General features: G+C 47.4%; 1 protein-coding gene across 1 annotated transcript in view; it reads left to right on the top strand.

Annotated features, from left to right (window-relative positions):
* LOC119843039 overlaps positions 1-22,885 on the top strand; it is a 338,482-nt gene extending 315,597 nt beyond the window's left edge. Inside the window, exons 10-16 of the mRNA XM_043497479.1 lie at positions 883-996; positions 1,417-1,711; positions 1,838-2,944; positions 10,011-10,362; positions 19,464-19,590; positions 20,208-20,321; positions 20,716-22,885. Of these exons, the coding sequence (XP_043353414.1) occupies positions 883-996; positions 1,417-1,711; positions 1,838-2,944; positions 10,011-10,362; positions 19,464-19,590; positions 20,208-20,321; positions 20,716-21,992 (3,386 nt within the window). The 3' untranslated portion in view covers positions 21,993-22,885. The remainder of the gene's footprint in view (positions 1-882; positions 997-1,416; positions 1,712-1,837; positions 2,945-10,010; positions 10,363-19,463; positions 19,591-20,207; positions 20,322-20,715) is intronic.
* The last annotated feature ends 2,855 nt before the right edge of the window (positions 22,886-25,740 follow it).

Below are 25,740 nucleotides of genomic sequence, written 5' to 3' on the forward strand. Positions count from 1 at the left end.
CTTAGGATGGAAGAATCCAATGCACCGCTACAGACTAGGGACCGAATGGCTCGGCAGCAGTTCTGCGGAAAAGGACCTAGGGGTGACAGTGGACGAGAAGCTGGATATGAGTCAGCAGTGTGCCCTTGTTGCCAAGAAGGCCAATGGCATTTTGGGATGTATAAGTAGGGGCATAGCGAGCAGATCGAGGGACGTGATCGTTCCCCTCTATTCGACACTGGTGAGGCCTCATCTGGAGTACTGTGTCCAGTTTTGGGCCCCACACTACAGGAAGGATGTGGATAAATTGGAAAGAGTACAACGAAGGGCAACGAAAATGATTAGGGGTCTAGAGCACATGACTTATGAGGAGAGGCTGAGGGAGCTGGGATTGTTTAGTCTGCAGAAGAGAAGAATGAGGGGGGATTTGATAGCTGCTTTCAACTACCTGAAAGGGGGTTTCAAAGAGGATGGCTCTAGACTGTTCTCAATGGTAGCAGATGACAGAACGAGGAGTAATGGTCTCAAGTTGCAATGGGGGAGGTTTAGATTGGATATTAGGAAAAACTTTTTCACTAAGAGGGTGGTGAAACACTGGAATGCGTTACCTAGGGAGGTGGTAGAATCTCCTTCCTTAGAGGTTTTTAAGGTCAGGCTTGACAAAGCCCTGGCTGGGATGATTTAACTGGGACTTGGTCCTGCTTTGAGCAGGGGGTTGGACTAGATGACCTTCTGGGTCCCTTCCAACCCTGATATTCTATGATTCTATGATTCTATGATTCTTCTGCCCTTAAACTCCGTGAAGAATACAAGGGCACCCACTCATCCAGCATGTCTGGAAACAGCTGTGTCTCAGAATAATTGTAAAATCCTGGTCTCACCTGCTTTCTTTCCCTGGAGCAGGATTTCCAGTTGCCAAACCCAACATAATATCCCAGCTGGAACGAGGGGAAGAGCTGTGGGTGTCAGACCTCCCGAGCTTTGAGGAAAGGGACATCCTGAGAAACATCCGCACAGGTGAGGAAGTGATTAAATGGACACAGAAACCACCCGTCATTGGCATAATCAGCTGGGATTCCCACAAAGGGCCCGTGGGCTCCCCCACTTCTGCTTCAGTTCACCCAGGTTAGGATTGTGACTAGCTGGTGTCGTATCCTCATGTCAGATGCAACTCAGGGCTCCCCACCCATCCTGACTGATACTTAGAAGTAACTCCTGCACCACTGTGTGTTCGCTTGGGATGTGGAGGCAGAATGGGTCCCCTCCTCTTTCCTTTCTGGGGAAGGGTTCGGGGGTGGGAGGGATTTGGCTCCTGATTTTTGCATCTCCCCAGCAGATCTTTTGGTTTATTTCCTGCCATCCCATTCATTTTTTTGAGGTTCCCTTTCCCCTCAGGCACAGGGAATGACTCCTGTCTCGATTATCTCTCTGTCCCAGCAGGTGATGGGATGGTGGGTGAGAGCGAGGAGGAGAATCCTCAGCAGGAAGTTCCTGAGCAAGTGGAACAACATGGAAATCTATCAGGAAAAACTGAAGAGGATGTTTCCCAGAGTCCTGAGCAGAGAGAAGCCTGTGAGAGACAGCAAGGAAACAACCCAGGGATGAAACTGGGTAAATACACTTACCAAGTGGGAGATCTGAAGGACCTTAAGGAAACCACAATCCAGCCAAGAGTCTTCAGTAAAGAGGAACCATATGACTGTGCTGAGTGTGGGAGAAGTTTCAACCGGAAATGCATCCGATGAAGTGAGCTGTAGCTCACGAAAGCTTATGCTCTAATAAATTTGTTAGTCTCTAAGGTGCCACAAGTACTCCTTTTCTTTTTGCGAATACAGACTAACACGGCTGCTACTCTGAAATCCAACCTTGTTAGACATCAAAGAGTCCACACCGGCGAAAAACCCTATAACTGCCCCAGCTGTGGGAAGTGCTTCAATCAGATATCAAACCTTATTGTACATCAACGAATCCATACAGGAGAGAGACCCTATAAATGCCTCGACTGTGAGAAAAATTTCAAGCTCAGTTCAGACCTTGTTTTACACCAGAGAATTCACACGGGAGAGAGACCTTATAAATGCCCTGACTGTGGGAAGAGCTTCAAGCAGAGCTCAGTCCTTATTTCACATCACACAATCCATACGGGAGAGAAACCCCACAACTGTCTTGAGTGCGGGAAATATTTTGCTTATTTCTCATCCCTGATTTCACACCAGAGAATCCACACAGGAGAGAGACCGTATACATGCCTCGACTGCGGGAAAACCTTCCGTCAGAAAGCGTATCTTATCGTCCACCAGAGAATCCACATGGGAGAGGCACCCTATAGCTGTCCTGAGTGTGGGAAAAGCTTCAAGCAGCGATCAGACCTCAGTGTACATCAGAGAATCCATGTGGCAGAGAGACCCTATAAATGCCCCGACTGTGGGAAAAGCTTCAGCCAGAGTTCAAACCTCCTTAAACACCAGAGAGTCCATACAGGAGACAGACCCTATAACTGCCTGGAGTGTGGGAAACACTTTTCTAATTTCTCTTACCTGATTTCACATCGAAGAATCCACACAGGAGAGAGACCCTATAAGTGCCCCGACTGCGGGAAAAGCTTCAAACAAAGCTCGGACCTTAGTAAACATTGGAGACTCCACACAGGAGAGACACCCTATAAATGTTCTTTCTGTGTGAAAAGCTTTGCTCTGAGCTCAAACTTGATTTCACACCAGAGAATCCACACGGGAGAGGCACCCTATAAATGTGCCAACTGCGGGAAAAGCTTCAAACAGAGCTCGGACCTTATTTCACACAGACGAATTCACACAGGTGAGAGACCTTATAAATGCTCTGTTTGTGGAAAGAGCTTCAGCCAGAGATCAAACCTCACCATACATCAGAAAATTCACACGGCAGCGAGACCCTATACCTGCCCTGAGTGTGGGAAAAGTTGCAAGCGCAACTCAGACCTTTCAGAGTAGCAGCCGTGTTAGTCTGTATTCGCAAAAAGAAAAGGAGTACTTGTGGCACCTTAGAGACTAACAAATTTATTTGAGCATAAGCTTTCGTGAGCTACAGCTCACTTCTTATTTCACATCAGAAAATCCATGTGGAAGAGAAACCCCATAACTGCCCTGAGTGTGGAAAAAGCTTCAAGCGGAGCTCAGAACTAATTTCACATCAGAGAATCCACACAGGAGAGAAACCCTTTAACTGCTCCGAATGTGGGAAAAGTTTCTGTCAGAGATCGCACCTTATTAGGCATCAGAGAATTCACATGGGACATAAACCCTTTAACTGCTCTGAATGTGGAAAGAACTTTACCCAGAGCTCAGCCCTTATTGTCCATCACAGAATGCACACTGGAAATAAACCATATACATGTTCTGTCTGTGGGAAAAGCTACAAAGCGAAGGTCTCACTAATATCCCACCAGAAACTGCACACAGGGTAGAACGTGTTGGGAGCTCTCCCTGTAGGGCAATAAATCTGTGTCTTCTTGAAGCAAAATGTAAATTTGCTTCATTTGAGGAGGGTCTAGGCAGGGGCAGCAGGTGAGTGCAAGGTTGGGGTTTTAGTGGGGAATGATTGATGGGGCCCAGAAGAGGCAGGAATTCTGGATACTGGGGAGCTGTGTTGTTTCTGGATCTGGGTGGAGCAGACGATGAAATTAGTTGTGAGATGTTTCTGTGGGTTCCACACACACTTTCCAATGTAGAGAAGAGGTAAAAATGCCCTGTTGCCATTTGTGTCTCAGCTCCTCAGGCCCCTCAGGACAGGGGCAGAGGGACGTTCCTCAGGGAAGCAGCGAGAGGCCCCGTGGGGCTGTGGTTATAAGGCAGATGGTCCTGCTAAGCTGAAGCAACAGGATTTCAGAGCATTGCTCAGTGTATTGAACATCTCTGCAACCGTGGGATGGGAGGGGAGACTGAGACGGGAATTCATGGTGGAGATTGCCCAGACAGATATTGTCATTTGGGGTTGCACTGTTCCTGGGAGGACAGTATGGTGTAATAGTGACAGCAGGGGCAATTGGGACTCAGGACTCCTGGGTCCTATTCTGAGCTCTTGTGTGGGAGTAAGGGCTAGTGAGTTAAAGCAGTGAAGACTGGGACCCTGGGACTCTGGGTTCAGTTCCCAGTTCTGAGAGGGGAGTGTGTCAAATCTCGCCATCAAACGACTGCTCCGGAAGGTGGTAGGTGCCAATGGATACTATCAGGTCATCCTGATTCCACTCATATTAATGGCTCTCAGGGCAACTCCAGCTGCCTCCACAGATCACATGCCCTTTGAGGTGATGATTGGGTGAATTATGCCAATACCAGAGCATCTTCTGTGGCATACCTGCAGTTAGAAGTGGGAGGGGTGGGGTGGTGGAGTGACGGGGAGTCAGGACCCCTGGGTTCAATAACACTGCGTGCTAGTGTCTCCTGGTGTGATCTTGTGCCAGTCACTCCCCCTCCTCTCTGTGCAGCCTCCTCTTCTCCTGTCTCTGCTGTGGATAATAGTTGCTCCCCTCCACAGGGAGTCGTGAGGTGTCACTAATTCTTGTGTGTCTCAGGAGGTCAGAGGTGCTGATACTCACCTGCCCCTTCCTGGCTCTCTGTGTCCGGGGAGTGAGTGACTGAGCCAACAGGAAGGGTTTCAGCAGGATTTCCTCATCCCTGTTTTCAAGGAGGGGCTCAGCTGACATCACACAAGGGATTTTTCCTGAAATAACTGCCCCGTGAGGAATTTTTCTCCTTGTTTTGGGATGGTGGGGGAGGGGAGGGTCTCTTGTTTCTGGAAAATCAGATTTCAGATTCATCTTTATATTTCATTGAAGTTTTTACTTTGGTTGGTTTCTGTTTTTTCCAAATAAATTCCTAATAAAATGTTTATTGCAAATCCATTGTCTCCCAGGGAATCTCAGACATTTCCTCTGTTCTTAAGGTGTACGGGTGCGAGGCAAAGTGCCCCACATTGGGTAAATTCCTCCTCATGAATTCAATGTCGATAAATTCAAAGTAATGCACGTTAGAAAACATAATCCCAACTATACATATTAAATGGTGGGGTCTAAATGAGCTGTTACCGCTCAAGAAAGAGATCTTGGAGTCATGGTGGATAGGTCTCTGAAATCATCCGCTCATTGTGCAGCAGCCGTCAAACAAGCTACCAGAATTTTGAGAATCATTAGGAAAGGGATAGATAACAAGACAATCTCATAATGCCACTACATAAATCCATGGTATGCACACACTCCTTGAATATGACTTGCAGTTCTGGTCTCCCCATCTCAAAAAAGATATGTTAGAAATGTAAAAGGTATAGAGAAGGGTAACAAATATGGTTGGGGTATGGAACAGCTTCATATGAGGCGAGATGAAATAGACTGGGACTGTTCAAGTTAGAAAAGACAGACAACCGAGTGGGGGATATGATAGAGTCTATAACATCATGACTGGTGCGGAGAAAGTGAATCAGGAAGTATTATTTACCCCTTCATATCGCACAAGAGCCAGGTGTCAGCCAATGAAGTTAATAGGCAGCAGGTAAAAACTAACAAAAGGAAGTGTTTCTTCACACAACACACAATAAGCCTGTGGAACTCATTGCCAGGGGATGTTGGGAAGGACAAAAGTATAACTTCAAAAAAGAATTAGATAAGCTCATGGAGGCTAGGTCCATCAATGGCTCTTAGTCAAGACGTTCAGGGATGGAACCCCATGCTCTGGATGTCCCTAAGCATCACACTGCCAGAAGCTGTGGGGTTGGACAACGGGCTGGATCACTCAAAAATTGCCTGGTTCTGTTTATTCCCTCTGAAGCACTTGGCATTGGCCACTGTCGGAAGACAGGATACTGGGCTAGATGGACCATTGGTCTAACCCAGTATGGCCGTTCTTATGTTCCTATGAGCTCCCCCTCAACAGGAATCTCTCACTCCCCTTATCCAGCCCCTTTCACTGATGTGTCTGCCCATCCTGCTTTAAAAGGCGCCTCCATGTCTTTGCTCTTGCAGCCAAGTGCCTCTGGGCTCAGTCTCCGGGTCTTCCCTTCCCGTAGCCTGACAATTTAATTGGTCGCTCAGAGCTGGAGCAGCTGGTCCCTGGGAGGCATGATACATGGACACTTCCCATGGGGAACAGCCCATCTCCTTCTGCCCGGCAGCATCTCCAATGTCTGTCCTCTCTCTCTGCTCCATATCCAGCTCATTGAGGAATCCAGTGCCTCACAGGCAGAATCGAGACATTTCCCTTTGGACACAGGGCCGTTGAAGAGCCCTCATCTTGCCCAGACTCCATCCCAGCCATTCACTTCTCACTGAGTTCCTGGATCCCCCTTCCAGTTTCCTGGTGGTTTCTGTGGCGCTGTCTCCCTACTGTGGTAACTACATCTCAGTCTAGGGGAATAAACCCCCTCTCCCCTATACTCTGCTGTCCCATTCTCGGTCCCAGACCCTAGCTCCATTGCTCTGTGCTGTACCTGGGCCATTAAAACCCAACATTAGGGCTCTGATCACAACCCCTGCCCTGGTCCTGGAGGGGAGTGACCAATTGCAGCCACCAGACAAAACACCCCTGCGTGATTGTTGCTGTCTGAAAAAATGTCAGTCCAGACATCTCAGTGTGGGTGTTTGAAGCAGCCCTGGGCCATCATCTGAGCAGCAGGGAAACAGAGTATCTTTACGGGGTATCTTAATTTATGCTCAGTAATTCTTGCCCCTCAGAATCCAAGCAGCATAAAGATACAGTTTCTCCTTGTTAAGGCTTTTTATTCCCTCCCCCCTTCTGCTTTGAGTTGCAAGTTCAACTATTGGGAGGAATTCACTTGCATCATGTCTCCTAGTTTGTCTAGTGTCAATGGGCTTGCTTTTTTGGACTGGACATAACCCTTGTTGGATACCAGTATGTCACGCTAGTTAATGTTTCTCTCTTGTCTGGTGGTTTACACAATTACAGAGACTCACAATGCAAATGCTCAACTATTACCTTACAATATGGGATGCAGATGTTATAAGTGAGATTAAAGTACACAGCACTTACAAGCATTCGGAAAAGTCTAAATACTGAGCATATTTTTATAACTCTACCACATATTTGACCAATACTAACACACAGGTGAACCAGACTGGTTCTGGTTGCTTTTCAGTATCTAAGTGAGGCATAGGGATCTTGGCATAACGTGGCACCTGGTTTGCCAATGTCACATCAGGAACCACCTGAGCTCCCCAAAGAGTCTGCAGGAAAATTTTCCCATTTGTTTTGTTTATACAAGGACTCACCCACCCACCCGTCTGGCAACAGCTCTGTCTCAGGATAACTGTAAAACCCTCATCTCACCTGTTTTCTCACAACCGGTTTTCCAATTCCAAAACTGAACATAATTTCCCAGCTGAGAATGGGAGGAAGAGCTGTGGGTCCTGCACCTCCAGGGCTCTGAGGAAAGGCAGGTCCTGAGAAACATCCACACAGGTGAGGAATTGGTTAAAAGGTCCCACAGAAACCATCTCTCATTGGTATAAACAGCTGGGATTTTTTTAAAAGCCCTGCAAGCTCCCTCAGTTCTGCCTCATCTCGCCCAGGTCAGGATTGTGCCCAGTTGATGTTGTATCTTTATGGCAGATGTCACTCAACTGCACCGCCACCCCAGGGAGATGCCCTATGACAGTCCCCAGTGCTCACACTGAACCCGCACAGCCACCCAATGAGACACGCTGCCAGGGTCCCCAGGGCTCACCCCACATCCAGCACCCACACAGCCAGGCCAGGACCTACCAGTGTGAGTGGAGCAGCAAGAACCTTTGGGAACACTTCTATGCACACCAGACACCAGAGCCTCCCCAGAGGGCAGAGAGACCACCAGGCATGGGGTGCACCCCTCCCTCATCAGATATTCCACTTGGGGTGGAGATCCCTCTGGATATGACTCTGGGGACATGGAGAGCCACTGTCACACCAGCCTCCCTACAACGGACAGAGTGTGCCCTCCCCAGGCAGGAGGAGAAATTCCCTCTAGAGACCCCTCTCCAGACCAAAGCTCATCCCAGTTCTTCCTTGAGTTCACGGAGCCACTTGACACATGGGAATTACACAAGAGTGGGACAGGTGCCTTGCTGGTGTAAATCAGTGGTTGTGCCATTGGGGTCATTGGGCCAGAACCCCAGAGGGTGTTATCGAGAGAATCCAAAACGGGGCATCTCTCGAAACTGGCACAGGTCACAGCGTCAGCAGAAGAGTCTCACAGCACAGCCTGGCCAACACCTGTGACTTCCCTAACTGGATGCATGAGTGTCTTCAGTGTGACTCAATAGCTGGGCTATGACAGCCGCATTTCCTCCGAGCATAGGAGTGAGGGAGACATGTCCCACACACTGGCCAGTGGGTTACACAAGCCCTGTCAGTGCCTGACTCTCTGAGCCCCCATGCAGGTGCCTAACACTCAGGGTTTCCCTCCAGTGTGATCCTCCACATGCTGGGATTGAGTTCATTCTGTGACCTTTGCTCCCAGCCTAGCTAGGGTCATACAGGGAATGCATTAAAGTAAAACTAAGCTGAATCAACCAATGCCCGGGCATTGCACGACTCCCCCATCTCAGTGGGGGAACAGTAGAAAACTTTTGGGTACAACTGGGCCAAATCCCTGTGGGCCCTGCAAAGAATACACCCTACCGGAAATTCCCCAGCCTACAGGGCTGCAGCTCCCCCAACCCCAGACTCTCCTGTCCCCACTTATAGCTCGCCCTCTCCCAGAGCTTTCCTGTTTTGGCCAGGGACCCTGGAGAGTCCCTCATGTCCTCAAAGGTGGTCTTCTGTCCTTAGTTCCATCGCTCCAAAATCTGGTTGGCTGAGGACAAGGCACTCAGCTGTCCATCCCAATCTCCAACCAGGCTCAAAGCTGTACAATCTCAGCCCTCTGCTGTCATCCTGGGCTTTGGTCAGGATCCCTGGAGCCTTTTAATTTGGGGGCCCTCCTAAGACATTCTCAATTCCCTACAGTCCCACATTCCCCAATAACACCCCCTCTCCAGAGACACAGTCCTCCCTCCAGGAGTTAATAGGGCACAATCCATTCATTGTGGTCTAATTAATAGAAGAAATCCCAAGGGAAATAGAGCCATGAGACAGGAATACCTGGGTCCCTGTAACTCAGGGCTCTGGGCTTCCACACTAAGTCCAAAGCATCCAGACAGCATCTCCCCAGAGTGAGTGACTCACACTGCCTTGCTCCATGCTGGAGGGACACGCTTGCGTACACAGCCCCCAGAACTGCTCTGGCCTTTACTGCTGCCCTATTACAGGGCAAACTACGAGGTCACTCCCTCTCTCTCCCACCATCTGGTCTCTCTTAGCCAGTGGCTCTCAGCCTTTCCAGACTACTGTCCCCCTTTCAGGGGTCAGATTTGTCTTGCCTACCCCCAAGTTACACCTCACTTAAAAACTATTTGCTTACAAAAATCAGACATAAAAATACAAAAGTGTCAAAGCTACTATTATTGAGAAATTGCTGACATTTGCATTTTTACCATATGATTATAAAATAAATCAATTGGAATATAAATATTGCACTTACATTTCAGTGTATAGTCTACAGAGCAGTATAAACAAGTCACTGTCTGTATGAAATTTGTGTTTGTACTGACTTTGCTAGTGCTTTTTATATAGCCTGTTGTAAAACAAGACAAGTCAGACTCCTGAAAGGGGGACAGTAGTCTGGAAAGGCTGAGAGCCGCTGCTTTAGCCCCCTTTTATACCAGGGAGCAGGCTCCGATGGCAAGGGAGGGCAGAGGTTTCTTCAGCCCATGTTAGGGAGCATGTCTGGATAGTTCAGGCAGCTGGGTAACAGCAAAGTACCAAATCTCCAAAAGAAATAACCTGAAGCAAAACACTCGGTCCTTATTCTTCAGCCGAGGAGGGCGATTGGGGAGGTCTCAAGAGGGGATCTGCCCATTTCACACCCTGGTTCCCCCAGGCTCTGGCCTTGCCAACAGAGACTCTGGGCTTTAGTTACAGTGGGTCCCAGGGAGGGCTGCAGCCCGGGTTGTTATCCATGGGGCACAGGAAGCAGGGCTGGGAGCAGCCGCTGAGAGCTGGTGTATCCGGCGCTGGGGCGAGGGCAGGGGGAGAGTTCAAGGTCGGTAGGAGGCATCAGTGGTACTCTCAGAGGGCCAGAGACTGCACAGCGCCTGCATTTGAGTGGTCCGGGATCAAGGCGGCTGGAAGAAGCTGTCGCTGCCTCCGTTGTGAGCCGGAGCCAGGGCTGAGCCGCTGCTGCTCCCCAGCGGGGTGCGGGGAGAGACCTGCATTAACCTCCCTTTGTGCCCGGCCGGGGGGACTTTCTGCGGGGGCTGGAACCAGCCCCTGGGGCAGCCCCGGGCTCTGCCGACACCAGCCCCTGAGCCGGAGCCTTCAGGTGAGGGGGAGACCCGGGGAAAGGGCTGGGGCCGGGCAGGACAGTGACTCTGCACCAACGGCTCCTTCTTGCCCCAGCCCTGCTGCCGGGGGGCCGGGGGTCTGCGAGTCCCAGCGCTGCTGCCCCCCCGACCCCCCCGGCTCTTCCCCCCTGAGCGCCTGCAGGAGCCGAGCCAGCGCCGGGAGAGCGACCGCCCCGGGCCGGGCCAGGGTCAGAGTCTCCCAGCCGCGGGGAGGGGAGGGGGCAGGAGGGAGACAGGGGCAGCCGGAGCAATCAGTGGGGAGGGAGGTTCCCGGCTCCCAGCCCTGCCCAGCCCCGGTCCCTGCAGCGCCCCGGGGATATTGACTTTCCCGGGACAAGGGGAGGAGCAGGGAGAGGAAAAGCCAGTTCCTGCCTCTGCCTGGTCCCCGCGCTGCTGGGGGGATGCGCTGCCCTGGGGACCGTGTCAGGGGGGATCCGCCAAAGCGGCCTCTTTGGTTCTGCTCTTTTCTAGTGTTTGGTTTAAAGACTGTGCTACTGGGGGGGTTAAACATGTTTCAGTGGGTTTAGGCCTAGTGGGTGGGGCTGGGCTGGGATACGCAGCAATAAAGTGGCAGAGTCTAAATTTAAAGCATCTTTCTGCAGAGAAAGAGCCTGGGGAAATCCGTGTGAAATGGACTAAAACCTCTTCTATAACCTGCCCCAGAGCCCTTCTTGCCTTGACAGGCTGCAGAATAATGTCCACATCTTGCTCCAGGTCGTCCCAACCTCCCAGGGGACAGGGAAGGGAACCAGCTGTAATGGAACCAGTGCAGGTAAGTGATTTTCAGGGAGATGGTGGGGTTCGCCTGCATGTGGAGGAGGGACAGTAAATACAGATGGAGGGAAGAACAGAAAATGAAAAACCTTCTGTTGCATAGTTTGCTCTTTACACAACACACAATATGGAGAAACCCCAGGGACACATCTGGGTTTTTATAACTATACACAGAAGTGCAAGGCCTAGCCACCTGTATACATTTACGTGGTCTGGTTTCTGGCAGCTCCTAAGGAACCCAGTGAGGGCCGCTAGAGGGCTCACAAACTGTTTAAAGGGATATTGCCCACTTCCTACACACACAGATTCATAGATTCATAGATACTAAGGTCAGAAGGGACCATTCTGATCATCTAGTCTGACCTCCTGCACAGCGCAGGCCACAGAATCTCACCCACCCACTCCTATGAAAAACCTCACCCATGTCTGAGCTATTGAAGTCCTTAAATCATGGTTCAAAGACTTCAAGGAGCAGAGAAGCCTCCCTCAAGTCAACCATGCCCCATGCTACAGAGGAAGGCGAAAAACCTCCAGGGCCTCTCCAATCTGCCCTGGAGGAAAATTCCTTCCCGATCCCAAATATGGCAATCAGCTAAACCCTGAGCATATGGGCAAGATTCACCAGCCAGATACCCAGGAAAGAATTTTCTACAGTAACTCAGATCCCATCCATCTAATATCCCATCTCAGGGGATTTGGCCTATTTACCCTGAATATTTAAAGATCAATTACTTACCAAAATCCCATTATCCCATCATACCATCTCCTCCATAAACTTATCGAGTAGAATCTTAAAGCCAGATAGAACTTTTGCCCCCACTGCTTCCCTTGGAAGGCTATTCCAAAACTTCACTCCTCTGATGGTTAAAAACCTTCGTCTGATTTCAAGTCTAAACTTCCTGGTGGCCAGTTTATACCCATTTGTTCTTGTGTCCACATTGGTGCTGAGCTGAAATAATTCCTCTCCCTCTCCTGTATTTATCCCTCTGATATATTTATAGAGAGCAATCATATCTCCCCTCAACCTTCTTTAGTTAGGCTAAACAAGCCAAGCTCCTTAAGTCTCCTTTCATAAGACAAGTTTTCCATTCCTCGGATCATCCTAGTAGCCCTTCTCTGTACCTGCTCCAGTTTGAATTCATCCTTTTTAAACATGGGAGACCAGAACTGCACACAGTATTCTAGGTGAGGTCTCACCAGTGCCTTGTATAACGGTACTAAAACCTCCTTATCCCTACTGGAAATGCCTCTCCTGATGCATCCCAAAACCGCATTAGCTTTTTTCACAGCCATATCACATTGGCAGCTCATAGTCTTCCTATGATCAACCAATACTCCAAGGTCCTTCTCCTCTTCCGTTACTTCTAATTGATGCGTCCCCAACTTATAGCTAAAATTCTTGTTATTAATCCCTAAATGCATAACCTTACACTTCTCACTATTAAATTTCATCCTATTACTATTACTCCAGTTTACAAGGTTATCCAGATCCTCCTGTATAATATCCCGATCCTTCTCTGAATTGGCAATACCTCCCAGCTTTGTATCATCTGCAAACTTTATTAGCACACTCCCACACTGCCGACTCCTGCCTCTTTGATGAAGAAGAACATTTAAAAAAAAAAAAACTTACCAATATGTTACTGTCAATACTGCTATTACTAGAAGACTGCACATTTTGTTACTTCTGTAGGCCAAACTCATTGCACACATCAGAGGCTCCTGGCATCTTTTCATTCCCCTTGGCCCCCCACGAGTGTGCCATCCTCCCATCCCTATTTTAGGGGATCCCTGCAACCCCCCACCCACTCCCTCATGCTAAGGGTCTGTGTGTGTCCCCCCTTCCCCATGCCAGAATTCCCCATTTTTCCTCCGATGTCCTCTCCAGTCCCCTCTTTCCACATATTGTGTCCGCCATTCTTGCATTCCCCCTATGCGAGGAGAGTTATGTGCCACTATAACAGGTACCAGCCACCTCCTGAGCACCCCCTCATGGACTGAGGTTGTGCTGCAAGTGTCCTGACTCAGTTTCCCCTCTTGGTTCCTCCATAAACTCAAAAAGACTTCTCTCTGTTCAATAATACTCCCCTTAAGGTCTGCTTTATTAGCAAAAAGTTCAAAATAAACCCCAAAATTCTTTGTTTCCACCTCTCCAGCCTTAAACTGCACACATTCAATTCCCTGACATATTGTCCCAAAACTCCCAGGATCTTCCATGCAGGAGCCTTTCTCATTCTTTCTCACAGCTTCCTCTTCCTGTTTCCTCCTCTCCTCTGGCTCTTTCCAGAGCCCTCTATGATGCCCCATTGAGAGGCTGTTAATGAGGCACAGGTAGGCTGGACCAGTTCTTTTTTTAAAGGGCCCAGTCCACCTTGTGACAGCTGCCCTATTCCTTCTCTCCCCCTCCCCACCCCCCCGGCTTGACTTAAGGCCAATAGACTCTGTGGGCCCCTTATTATATACCCAATAAACCCACCGCCTTTGTCTTACTGTTGCAGGGGTGTGCACAGGAATAAAAATTTGGCTGCTTTTGGAGGGGCACTTTCTGTGCCCCCGCCCTTCCCATGGCCAGAGGACCTGGCTCTCCCCTTTGTAGCCCCAGTGTTGGAGAACCTGGTTCTCTCAGCCGCAGCCCTGGGGCCGGAGGAGCTCGCTCTTCCCAGGCAGCTGGAGGAGCTGGATCTCGCCCCAGAGCCAGAGGAGCTGTCGTCTCCCACCCCGCCCTGTGGCCAAAGGAGCTCGCTCTTCCCACCCCGGCCCCGGACAAGTTCTGTGCCCACACTGATTGGGGGGGCCTGTGCCCCTGCTTGCTCCCCATTGTGCATGCCCCTGCACTGTTGACACCATTAGTAATTAAATACTGTTCCAGCTCTCCAGAGGACAAGCTCTCTGCTGAGCTATCAAACAAGTCCATTTTCCCCAGCCAGCCAGAGATTTTTTTTAACCCTTTATTTGTCCCCACTCAATGAGCAGTTTACTGACAGTCCTACAGGCAGCAGTTTTCTTTGAGTTCCATTTCCATTGGGCCTCTGGAGTCCCTGACTATTCCACTGTGTTTCTGGATTCAGATCCCAACCCCGTTGCCAGTTGGGTCTTTCCTCTTCAAACAACACAAAGAACTTGGAGAAACCACACAGGCAGAGTTGGGTTTCAAATAACAATATTTACTAAATAGCCACCAACACCCAAGGCCTAATTACACACTGCTGGACTGATTTCTTGAGGTTTCTAAAACTAGCACACAGTGAGCGCTACTAGGGAGCTCACAAACTACTTAAAGAGATACTAACCTACCCTTAAAAAGAAAAAGAGTACTTGTGGCACCTTAGATACTAACAAATTTATTTGAGCATAAGCTTTCATGTGCTACAGCTCACTTCATCACTAACACGGCTGCTACTCTGTAACCTACCGTTTTACACTACACCATCTTTAATGTGGGTCCTGAATTTGTGGGACAGGCCCAGTGTAAATTACTATACTTGAGAAAGCAAATGCCTAAAAATGTTGATATCCAAAGCCTACAACCAGAGTGCAGAACTCAGAAGCCATGAGTCACTCCAGAAAGTCAGGAGAGGGGCATAGATTCACAGGAAGTCAGAACGGACCATTGTGATGAGCTAGTCTGATGTCCTGTATAATCAGGATTTAGGACTCCCCTGAATTAGTTCCTGTTTGAACTAGCGCATATCTTTTCAAAAAACATACAAACTGAATTGAAAAAAATGCCACTAATGGAAAATCCATGGTAAGTTTTTCCAGCGGTTAATCGCCGTCACTGTTGAAAAGTTTGTGCCTTATTTCGAATCTGAATTTATCCATGTTCAACTTCCAGCCATTAGATCTTGTTATATATTTATCTGCTAAATCGAAGAGCCCATTATCAAATTTCTGTTCCCAATGTAGATACTTATAAACTGTGATCAAGTCACTCTTTAACCTTCTCTTTGTTAAGCTAAATAGACTGTGCTCCTGGAGTCTTTCACTACAAGGCATGTTTTTCAATGCTTTAATCATTTTTGTGGCTCCTCTCTGAATCCTTTCTAATTTTTCAACACCCTTCTTGAATTGTGGGCACCAGAATTGGCCATAGTATTCAAGTAGCTGTCACAGAACTAGCATAACCTTTCTATTCCTACTTGACATTCCCATGTTTATTCATCCAAGGATTACATTAGCCCTTTTGACCGTACCGTCATTCTGGGAGCTCATATTCAGCTGATTATCCACCAAAACCCGCAAGTCTTATTCATTGCTTCCCAGGATAGAGTCCCCCATTCTGTGTCTATGGCTTGAATTCTTTCTTCCTAATTGTATGAGTTTATATTTGGCCATACTGAAATGCAAATTCTTTACTGACACCCAACTTACTAAATGATCCAGATCGCTCTATAAGGGTGATCTGTCCTCTTCATTATTTACCACATCTCCAATCTTTGTGTCACCGGCAAATTTTATCAGTGATGAGTTTATGTTTTCTTCAAAGTGACTGATAAAAATGTTAAATAGCAATAGGGCCAAAAACCAATTCCTGTGGGACCCCACTGGATACACACCCACTTGATGATGATTCCCTGGTTATAGTTACAGTTTAAGACACATCAGTTAGCCAGTTTTTAATCTATTTAATTTGTGCCATTTTAATTTGATATTATTTTAGTTTTTTAACCATAATATTGTGCAGTACCAGTTAAACACCTTTCAAAATTCTAAGTCTGATCAGCACTATTTCCTTTATCAGCCAAACTTGTAACCTCATTATAAAAAGGTACAGTAACTCCTCACTTAACGTTGTAGTTATGTTTCTGAAAAATGCAACTTTAAGTGAAACGATGTTAAACTAATCCAATTTTCCCATAAGATTTAATGTAAATGGGGGGGTTGGGTTCCAAGGAAACTTTTTTGGGGGGCAGACAAAAGGCATTCTGTACTGTACTGTGGTTGGGAGGTGCCCCTGGCTTACCCCACACAGGCACAGCCCACTGCAGACAATGAGGCAAGCAAGGACACTAGGAAGCACCTTGTGCAGCAGCAGCAGCAGTTTCCCCACAGAAGAACGGGCGCCAACTTTGCCGGGGGATGCTCCAGGCCCGCCTCTTCCCATCCCTGCTCCACCACCTCCCTGGAGCACGCCGCGTCTCCGCTCCTCCCCCTCCCTCCCAGCGCTTCCCTGCCACCAAACAGCTGTTCGGCGGCGCTTAGGACTTTCTGGGAGGGAAGAGGAGGAGCAGAGATGCGGCAGTTCCCTGCTCCTCTCTCTCCCTCCCTCCCAGCACTTCCCTCACTGCCGAACAGCTGTTTGGCGGTGGGGGAAGCGCTGGGGGGGAGGGGGAGGAGGCAGAAGAGAGGAACTTGTGCAATGCTCCCTTGTAAAGTCGCTGCTCTTCCACAGAATCCTACAAGCAGTGGACAGAGCAGGCAGCCAAATGACGTTGTAAGGGAGCATTGCACAACTTTAAACAGGCATGTTCCCTAGTGAAGCAGCGATGTAATTTTGAAACAACGTTAAGCGGAAGGACGTTAAGTGAGGAGTTACTTTATCAAGCTAGTTTGACAGAATATTTTTCCAAAAATTCATATTGATTTGTTTTAATTACATTACCTTCTTTTAATTCTTTAGTAATCGAGTCCCATATCAGCCATTCCATTCTCTTGTCTAGGTTTGGTGTCATGCAGACAGGCCTCTAATTACTCAAGTCACCCTGTTTATCCTTTTTAAAAATTGGCACAACATTAGCTTTCCTCCAGTCTTTTGGAGCTTCCTCAGTACTCCCAGATTTATTGAACATCAACATTAACTACTCTTCAGCTACTCCTTAGCCAGCTCTTTTAAAAATCTTGGATGCAAGAGTTGGATTTGCTGATTTTAAAATGTTTAACATTAGTAGCTGCTGTTTAATACCCTCCAGATATACTGGTGAAATTAAAGGCGTTGTTATCATCATATGATGAGACTATATTATTTGATTTTTTTAACATTCCAGTCATGCCAATCTTCCCACCAAGTTTCAGTAATAACAAATAGGTTGAACTTTTTCTCATTAATAAGCAATTCCAATTTCTTTTATTTTTTACCCAGGCCCCTAGTGTGTAGGCATTAAATAATTTCTTCTTTTCATGTCTCTTGATGCCTTGAATAATTTTGTTCTCAACATCTTGATCTTTTGGTCTGAGTGCTCATTTGTTCCCTCATTTGTTTTCTCCTTTTGTTATTAGTTTAATGCCCTCTTGATTACTCTAGCCAGCCTGTCCCCTAGCAGATTGGTTTCTCTTCAACAGATATGGAGGCCATCCAACCTGTACAGCCCTCTCTCTCCTAGAAGATGGTCCAATATTTCATAAAACCAAAACCCTCCACCCTACACCACTTACCTAGCCAGTGTTTCACTTCCAGAGTCTTCTGCCTTCTGTCTTCCTTCACTCCCAGGACAAGAAGCATCTGAGACTATCACTTTCATGTTGCTTTCCTTTAGCACCCTTCCGGTTTCTCTGAAGTTGTCTGTAATGGGGAGGTGCCCCATGACAGAGTTATTAATGTCAATACAGACCATCATCACTGGATCCTTGCCCCCTGACTTCAGAAGCCCTATTCAATCTCAGAATGACCCCTCATGTCTTGGCTCCGTCCTGTTGTCTGCCTGTCCCTGGCAGAATGTTCTTTCCGTTCTTCTTAGCACATAATCCCCAACAAGGATTGTCTGCCTTTCATGCATGGGTAGAGATCTCTTTGCAGGGACGCTTGATTGTCTTGTGGGTTGGTCTCCTCAGGTATGTCCTGTACAGTTCTCCATTTTGTTTGGTCAGCTAGATATTGCAGTTTCCACACTGAGAACATGATAACATGATAACTTCTAGCTTTGTGGGGTTCCTTCTTGTCCTCTTCTCTCTGGTGTTCACAGTTTGCCCATCCTCAACTGCCTCCAGCTGTGGAGAATGTCACCTGGTCTTCCTGCCTCAGTGATTACAAACTGCCCGCCTCCTTCTCTGGTCTCCTCCTCTTCCTGGTTCTGTGGTAGCCAGTTCCGTTCTTGAATCTGGGGTGGTGATGCTTCCTGAATTTGGTTGTCCAAGAACTCCTCAGTATCTCTGTATCTGTACTTGTCCTGCCAAACCACTAATCTTTCTTCCAGCATAGCCACCAACTTGCACTTCATCCAAAGGATGTTTGATCTGGCCTCCTTCAGGAAAGAAAATATGGCACATCTGTTGCAGGTCACAACCACTGTTCCATTGCTGGCCACGTAAAACTGTACCTAGAGGAAACCTCTCACTTCCTCCAAAAGTCCCCTGTTTGCCTCTCCAGTTCATTTTAAAAAACACTAGTGTAAAAAAATAATAAATTTTGCAGCAATTTTATTTGCTTTCTGGGTTTTCAGCATTGGGGTAGGGCCCCTCCCTCCCACCACCAGGGGCTAAGCTGCCTGGCCCCAGTGTTTGTGTATTGCATTACAGCTACAAAACTCCACCTGCAACAGCACACGTGCAAAAATTAAACTTTCCCTGCCACTACTCACAGGGGGACACCAACTACTGACCCTCCCCTACCTCTGGGAAGGAGGAGCTTCCCTTCTGGCCCTCTCCACCCCCTTTCCTTACTATTACTTTGTCTCCTCTCTGCCCCTACCAATGTCTTCCCATACAGTCTCCAGTCTCTTCTCTGCCTGTCCCATATTCATCGGTCTTTCCCTTTGCAGTCTCCTGTTTCTCACACCTGCAACACCATATGCCCCTGCAGCTCCTCAGCCTCCCTCTGACCCCCACACATTTCCATTTATCTTCATAGATTCCTGTCCAGTCTCCTAACCACAAAGTCATAGCCGTGCCTGAGGAGAGCAGGGATTTGGTCTCATTGTTTTCAATGTGAGTTGGTGGCCATCTTTACCAAGGGCAGCCTCACTCTCACTTTCACATGACAAAACTCCAGGGAAGTGGTGGCCATCTTGAATCAGGGCAGTTTGACTCCAACCCCCTTCCCCCACAAAGTAATGGGACCATGTTGAACAAGGGAATATGTGTGAGTTCTGTGCCAGCAATCATGAGATTCCTGTGAGAGCATGGGAAACTCCAAAATTCCAACTAAATATTGTGAGACTCATGATAAAATCACTGGAGTTAGCAGCTCTGGGCATCATGGTTTCACCACAGAAACAGTGTGTTTTTAATGAAAGCTTTGAGAAATTTCCCCTTCCCTGGGCAGTTCTCTGCTCTCTGTAGGGAGGGGGATTTTCCAGCCCTGCCCACAACTGAGCTGGTGGGATTTTGGCTGGGGGAACAGGTCCTGAGTGAGGGACTCTGGCTGTTTCAGGGGCCGGTGACCTTTGAGGCAGTGGCTGTGTATTTCACCAAGGAGGAGTGGGCTCTGCTGGACCCCAGTCAGAGAGCCCTCTACAGGAATATCATGCAGGAGAACTATGAGACTGTGACATCTCTGGGTAAGGATTCCTGTCTCCTTGGTTATTAGAAGCTGAGGTGTCTCTGAAGATTCTGGGTTGGATTCTGCTCAGGGTTCTTCCCTGATCCCTTAGATTTCAGGAGGATCATCCTATAGTCCCCAGAACCCATGGATAAGCATCTGCATCCTCTATGCCCCCTCCTATGGGAGAGGAGATATGGAGACATAGTGGGGTGCTAATACATCCCCATCCCCATCCCCAGCATGTCCAAGAGAGAGGAACATCCTATCCATCCTCTCTATCTGTGTTTTTAAATATGGGCACACACTGGTACACAGAAAGATGTTGTGTGTCCCTCCTTTCCCAGGACTGGCTCTATACCCGGAAAGGACTCTGGTGTCACCACGGTTACAAAGGGGTAAGAGGTTACACAACTGTGCTTTGCCAGAGTCATATAATCCCCAATGTGTGGAAATCCCTGAATCTCCTCCAGGGGGAACTACTGCAGGTCTCCCAGGAACCATCTGATCATCCCAAAGGGGCTCCAGGAACATTTTTCCATCTGTTGCATTTATACAAGGGCACCCATCCAATTCATCTCTGGATCAGAATAACTGTAAAATTCTTGTCTCTTCTGTTCTCTTTCCCTGGAGCAGGTTTTCCTATTCCCAAACCGAATGTGATCTCCCAGCTGGAACGGGGGGAAGAGCCTTGGGTCCCAGCTCTTCAGGGCTCTAAGGAAAAAGAGATCCTGAGAAACATCTACACAGGTGAGGAATTGGTTAAATGGATGCAGAAACCACCCACCATTGATGTCAATAACTGGGATTCCCACAAAGGCCCCGTGAGCTACCCCAGTTCTGCCTCATCTCACTCAGGTCAGGATTGTTCCCCCGAGGTGTCATGTGATTCATGGCTTCCTGTCTGCCTTGCCTGACACCTGGCTGTAGCTCCCTTCACCCGGAGTTGTTGGATGGGATATGGAGGCAGCATTGGTTCCCTCTCTTCCAGAGAAAAGTTTTGGAGGAGGGGCATACAGCTCCTGCTTTTTTTTCAGTCTTCCCAGCAGTTATTTTGCACTCTCCTTTTGCACTCTCCTTTCTGAGGTTCCCTTTCATCCCAGATCAAGTTGATATTCATGTCTGAATTTTCGCTCTGTCCCAGGAGGGGATGGGACGGTGACTGAGAAGGAAGCAGACAATTCTCAGCGGGGAGGTCCGGAGCAAGTGGAACTGCATGGGATGCAGTCAGGAAGAGCTGAAAGGAACAGTCCCTGTTCAGGACTCCAGGAAGCAACCTACAAGAGTCAGCTCAGGCCAGAGAGGCAGCTGGGAAAGCACCGAGGGAAGACACGGGGTAAATCCACTCAGCATGGAGGAGTTTTGAAAGACCTTCCCGAAGACACGATCCAGCCAGGAATCTGCACTAAAGAAAAAATGTATGATTGTGCTGAGTGTGGGAAAAGCTTCAGTTGGAGATCACATCTTATTGTACATCAGAGAAACCACACGGGGGAGAAACCCTATAACTGCCCCGAGTGTGAGAAAAGCTTCAGTCGGAGCTCTACCCTGATTATACATCAGAGAGTCCACACGGGGGAGAGACCCTACAAGTGTCACGACTGTGGGAAGAGTTTCAAGCGCAGCTCAGAACTTCTTTCACATCGACGAACCCACACGGGAGAGAAACCCCATAACTGCCCTGACTGTGGGAAAACCTTCAGTGATGGCTCAAATCTCATTAAGCATCAGAGAATCCACACAGGACAGAAACTCTATAACTGCCCTGAGTGCGGGAAGAGCTTCAGTCGGAGCTCACACCTTATCACTCATCAGAGAATCCACACAGGAGAGCGGCCCTTCTACTGCCCTGAGTGCGGGAAGGGGTTCAGTCGGAAGGCTCATGTCATTACACACCAGAAAACCCACACTGGAGAGAGACCCTTTCGATGTCCCGAGTGCGGGAAAAGCTTCATTCGGAGCTCAGACCTCACTATACATAAAAGAATCCACACGGGAGAGACACCCTATAAGTGTTCTGTCTGCGGGAAAAGTTTCAAGCAGAGCTCAGAACTTATTTCACATCAGAGAAGCCACACAGGAGAAAGACCTTATAACTGCCCCGACTGCAAGAAAAGCTTCAGTAATAGCTCCGACCTTATTGTGCATCGGAGAATCCACACAGGAGAGAAGCCCTATAAATGCTCCGATTGCGGGAAAAGCTTTGGTCACAGCTCGGCCTTTATTAGACACAGGAGAATCCACACTGGCCTGAGGCCCTATAATTGCCCCGAGTGCGGGAAAAGTTTTGCTCAGAAATGGCACCTTATTAGACACCAGAGAATGCACAATGGAGAGACACCCTATAAATGTTCTGTCTGTGGGAAAAGCTACAAGGCAAAAGTCTCCCTCGTGTCTCACCAGAAACTCCACACAGGATAGAAGGCAGTGGGAGCCGTCCCTGTGGGACAATGGGTCTGTGCTCCCCTGAAGCAAAGTGTAAACCTGCTGCAATTGAGGATGGGCTGAGTGGGCACAGCAGGCAAGTGGGTGGTTTGGATTTCACTGAGGGTGGCTGGTGAGGCCAAAGGAGGGGGCAGTGCTGGGCACTGGGGAGATAAGTCATTTCCGGGTCTGGGGGGAGCAGGCGATGGAATTAGTGGGGAGACATTTTATGCAAGTTCCACATGCGCTTTCCAATTTAGCAGGGAGGTAAAAATTCCCCGTTGCCATCCAGTCATCCTTGCAGTTCCTAAGGCCCTTGAGGACAGATGCACGCGGATGTTCTGTGGGGCAGCACCAAGCAGTTGTACGCGGCTGTAGTTTATAAAGCAGCCGAGAGCTACTGCTCTGAAGTAACAGGATTTCAGAGCAAGTCTTGGTGTATTGAATGTCCCTGTAGACATGCGGGGGTGCACTGAACATTGGGGAATCCATGGGGGGAGATTCGCCTGAGAGGTTTGATTGCCCTGTTCCTGAGAGGCCAACAGTGAGAGCCGGAGACTTGGGACGTAGCACTCCTGGGTTTGGCTCCTGGCTCTGAGAAGAGTGTGGGGTCAGGTGGCTAGAGCAGGGCAAAGGAAGTGGGAGTTAGGACTTCTTGGTTCAGTAGCCAACTCTCCTAGTGTCTCCTTGTGTGACCCTGTACCAGTCACTTCCCCTCTCTGATGTCTTGTTCCTCCTGTCTCTGCCCTGGGGATAGTAATAGTCGCTCACCTCCCTGGAGAGTTGTGGGGTGTCACTAATCACTGTTTCAGAGTAGCAGCCGTGTTAGTCTGTATTCGCAAAAAGAAAAGGAGTACTTGTGGCACCTTAGAGACTAACAAATTTATTAGAGCATAAGCTTTCGTGAGCTACAGCTCACTTCATCATCCGATGAAGTGAGCTGTAGCTCACGAAAGCTTATGCTCTAATAAATTTGTTAGTCTCTAAGGTGCCACAAGTACTCCTTTTCTTTTTACTAATCACTGTGTGTGCATCAATTCTAAGGCCAGAAGGGACCATTGTGTTCCCCTAGCCTGACCTCCTGTATAGCGCAGGCCATAGGCTTTCCCTGAATTAATTCCTGTTTGAACCAGAGCAGATCTTTTTTAAAAAAAACATCCAGTCTTGATTTAACAATTGCCAGTGATGGAGAATCCACCACAAGCCTTGGTAAGTTGTTCCACTGTTGAAAAGTTTGTGCCTTTTTTCTAGGCTGAATTTGTCCAGCTTCAAATTCTAGCCATTGGATCTTGTTAGATCTTTGTCTGCTAGACTGAAGAGCCAATTGTCAAATATTTGTTTCCAAGATACTTACTTAGAGACTGTAATCAAGTCACCTCCTAATCTTCTCTTTGCTAAAGTAAATAGATCAAGGTCCTGGAGTCTTTCACTTTAAGGCTTGTTTCCCAAGACTTTAGTCATTCTTGTGGATCCTCTCTGAACCCTCTCCAGTTTATCAACAACCTTCTTGAATTGTGGACACCAGAACTGGACACAGTATTCAAGTAGCTGTCACACCATTACCAAATACAGAGGGTAATGTAATCTCTCTACTCCTACTCAATATTCCCCTGTTTAGACATCCAAGGAGCACATTAGCCCTTGGGCCATTGGCAGCTCACATTGAGCTGATTATCTACCATGACTCCCAAGTCTTTTTCAGAATCACTACTTCCCAGGATACAGTTCTGCATCCCTGTAACTAAGGTCTGCATTTTTTGTTCGTAATTGTATGAGTTTATATTTGGCCATACTGAAATGCATATTTGCTGGCACCCAACTTTATAACAATCCAATCTGTGTGTCACTTGCAAACTTTATCAGTGATGATTTTATGTTTTCCTCCAGGTTACTGATGAAAATGTTAAAAAGCATACCGCAAAAAAATGATCCCTGCAGGACCCCACTAGAAACACCCACTCAGTGATGATTCCCTATTTATAATTATATTTTGCAATCTATCAGTTAATCAGTTTTAAATCCATTTAATATATGCCATGTTGATTTTGTATCATTCTAATTTTTTAATCAAAGTATCATGCAGTACCAAGTCAAATGTCTTACAGAAGTCTAAGTATATTCAATCAGTACTATTACCTTTATCAACCAGACTTGTAAGTTCATTAAAAATAAATCAAGTTAATTTGACAGGATCTGTCTTCCATAAACCCATGTTAATGGGGATTCATTATATTACCCTTTAATTCTTTATTAATCAAGTCCCGTATCAGCCACTCCATTAATTTTCCCAGGATCTGTAAGGCTGGCAGTCCTACTATTGCCTAAGTCATCCCATTAACCCTCTACGCACAACATTAGGTTTCTTCAGTCTTTTAGAATTTCCTCAGTATTTCAAGAGTTATTTTAAAATCAACATTAATGGTCTAGAGAGCTCCTCAGCTAACTCTTTTAAAACTCTTGGATGCAAGTTATCCGGACATGTGGAATTAAAACTGCTTAACTTTAGTAGCTGCTATTTAATATCCGCACAAGATACAATTGGAATGGAAAGAGTGTTGCCGTCATATGATATAACTACATCATCTATTTCATTTTTGTTTCCAGATACAGAACAGAAATTATTGAATATGTCTGCTTTTCTGCGGAAAGGGATCTGGGGGTCATAGTGGAGCACAAGCTAAATATGAGTCAACAGTGTAATGTTGTTGCAAAAAAAGGGAACATCCTTCTGGGATGTATTAGCAGGAGTGTTGTAAGAAAGACAGGAGATTAGGCCTCAACTGGAGTATTGTGTCCAGTTTTGGGCACAACATTGGAGAGAGTCCAGAGAAGAGCAACAAAAGTAATTAAAGGTCTAGAAAACATGAGGGAAGACTGAAAAAACTGGGTTTGTTTAGTCTGGAAAAGAGAAGACTGAGAGGGAACATTATAACAGTTTTCAAGTATGTAAAAGGTTACAAGGAGGAGGAAGAAAAATTGTTTTTTTTAACCTCTGAGGATAGGACAAGAAGCAATGGGCTTAAATTGCAGCAAGGGAGGTCTAGGTTGGACATTAGGAAAAACTTCCTAACTGTCAGGGTGGCTAAGCACTGGAATAAATTGCCTAGGGAGGTTGTGGAATCTCCATCACTGGAGATTTTTAAGAGCAGGTTAGACAAACACCTGCCAGGAATGGTCTAGACAATACTTAGTCCTGCCACAAGTGCAGGAAACTGGACTAGATAACCTCTTGAGGCCCCTTTCAGTTTTATGATTCTATGAATATTGGCCTCTTCAGCTATAAAGTTTCTTTTATTCCTGTATTTTATTATTCTGCCACTGTCTCATTCTTCCCTAGCTCTCTCTGTCAGGGAGAGTGTTTTACTAAGTTGAAGGGTTTTAGCTGGATTCTCTTGTCCCTGATTTCAAGCTAAGACTCGGATCACATTGTGATTATTCCTGAAATGACTGCCCTGGGAGGGAATTCATCTGGTCTCTGGATGATGGGGGTCTTGTGTTTCTGGATATTTAGATTTTTGTTGAGTCTTTATTTTACATTGAAGTTTTTTCAACATTGGTTTCTGCTTTCCTGAATAAAAGATTTATTGCAAACCCTTCATCTCCCTGGGCATCTTGGGGAATTTCCTCCGTTCGTGAGCTTAGCACAAGGCTGGATACACAGACGCCTCCAGAGGGGGAGCAGCTTGTCTCCTCACCAGCAGCATCTCCAGTGTCTATTCTCTCTTTCAGCTCAGTGAGGAATCCA

The sequence above is a fragment of the Dermochelys coriacea genome, chromosome 14, assembly GCF_009764565.3.
Source record: "Dermochelys coriacea isolate rDerCor1 chromosome 14, rDerCor1.pri.v4, whole genome shotgun sequence".
NCBI lineage: Eukaryota > Metazoa > Chordata > Testudines > Dermochelyidae > Dermochelys > Dermochelys coriacea.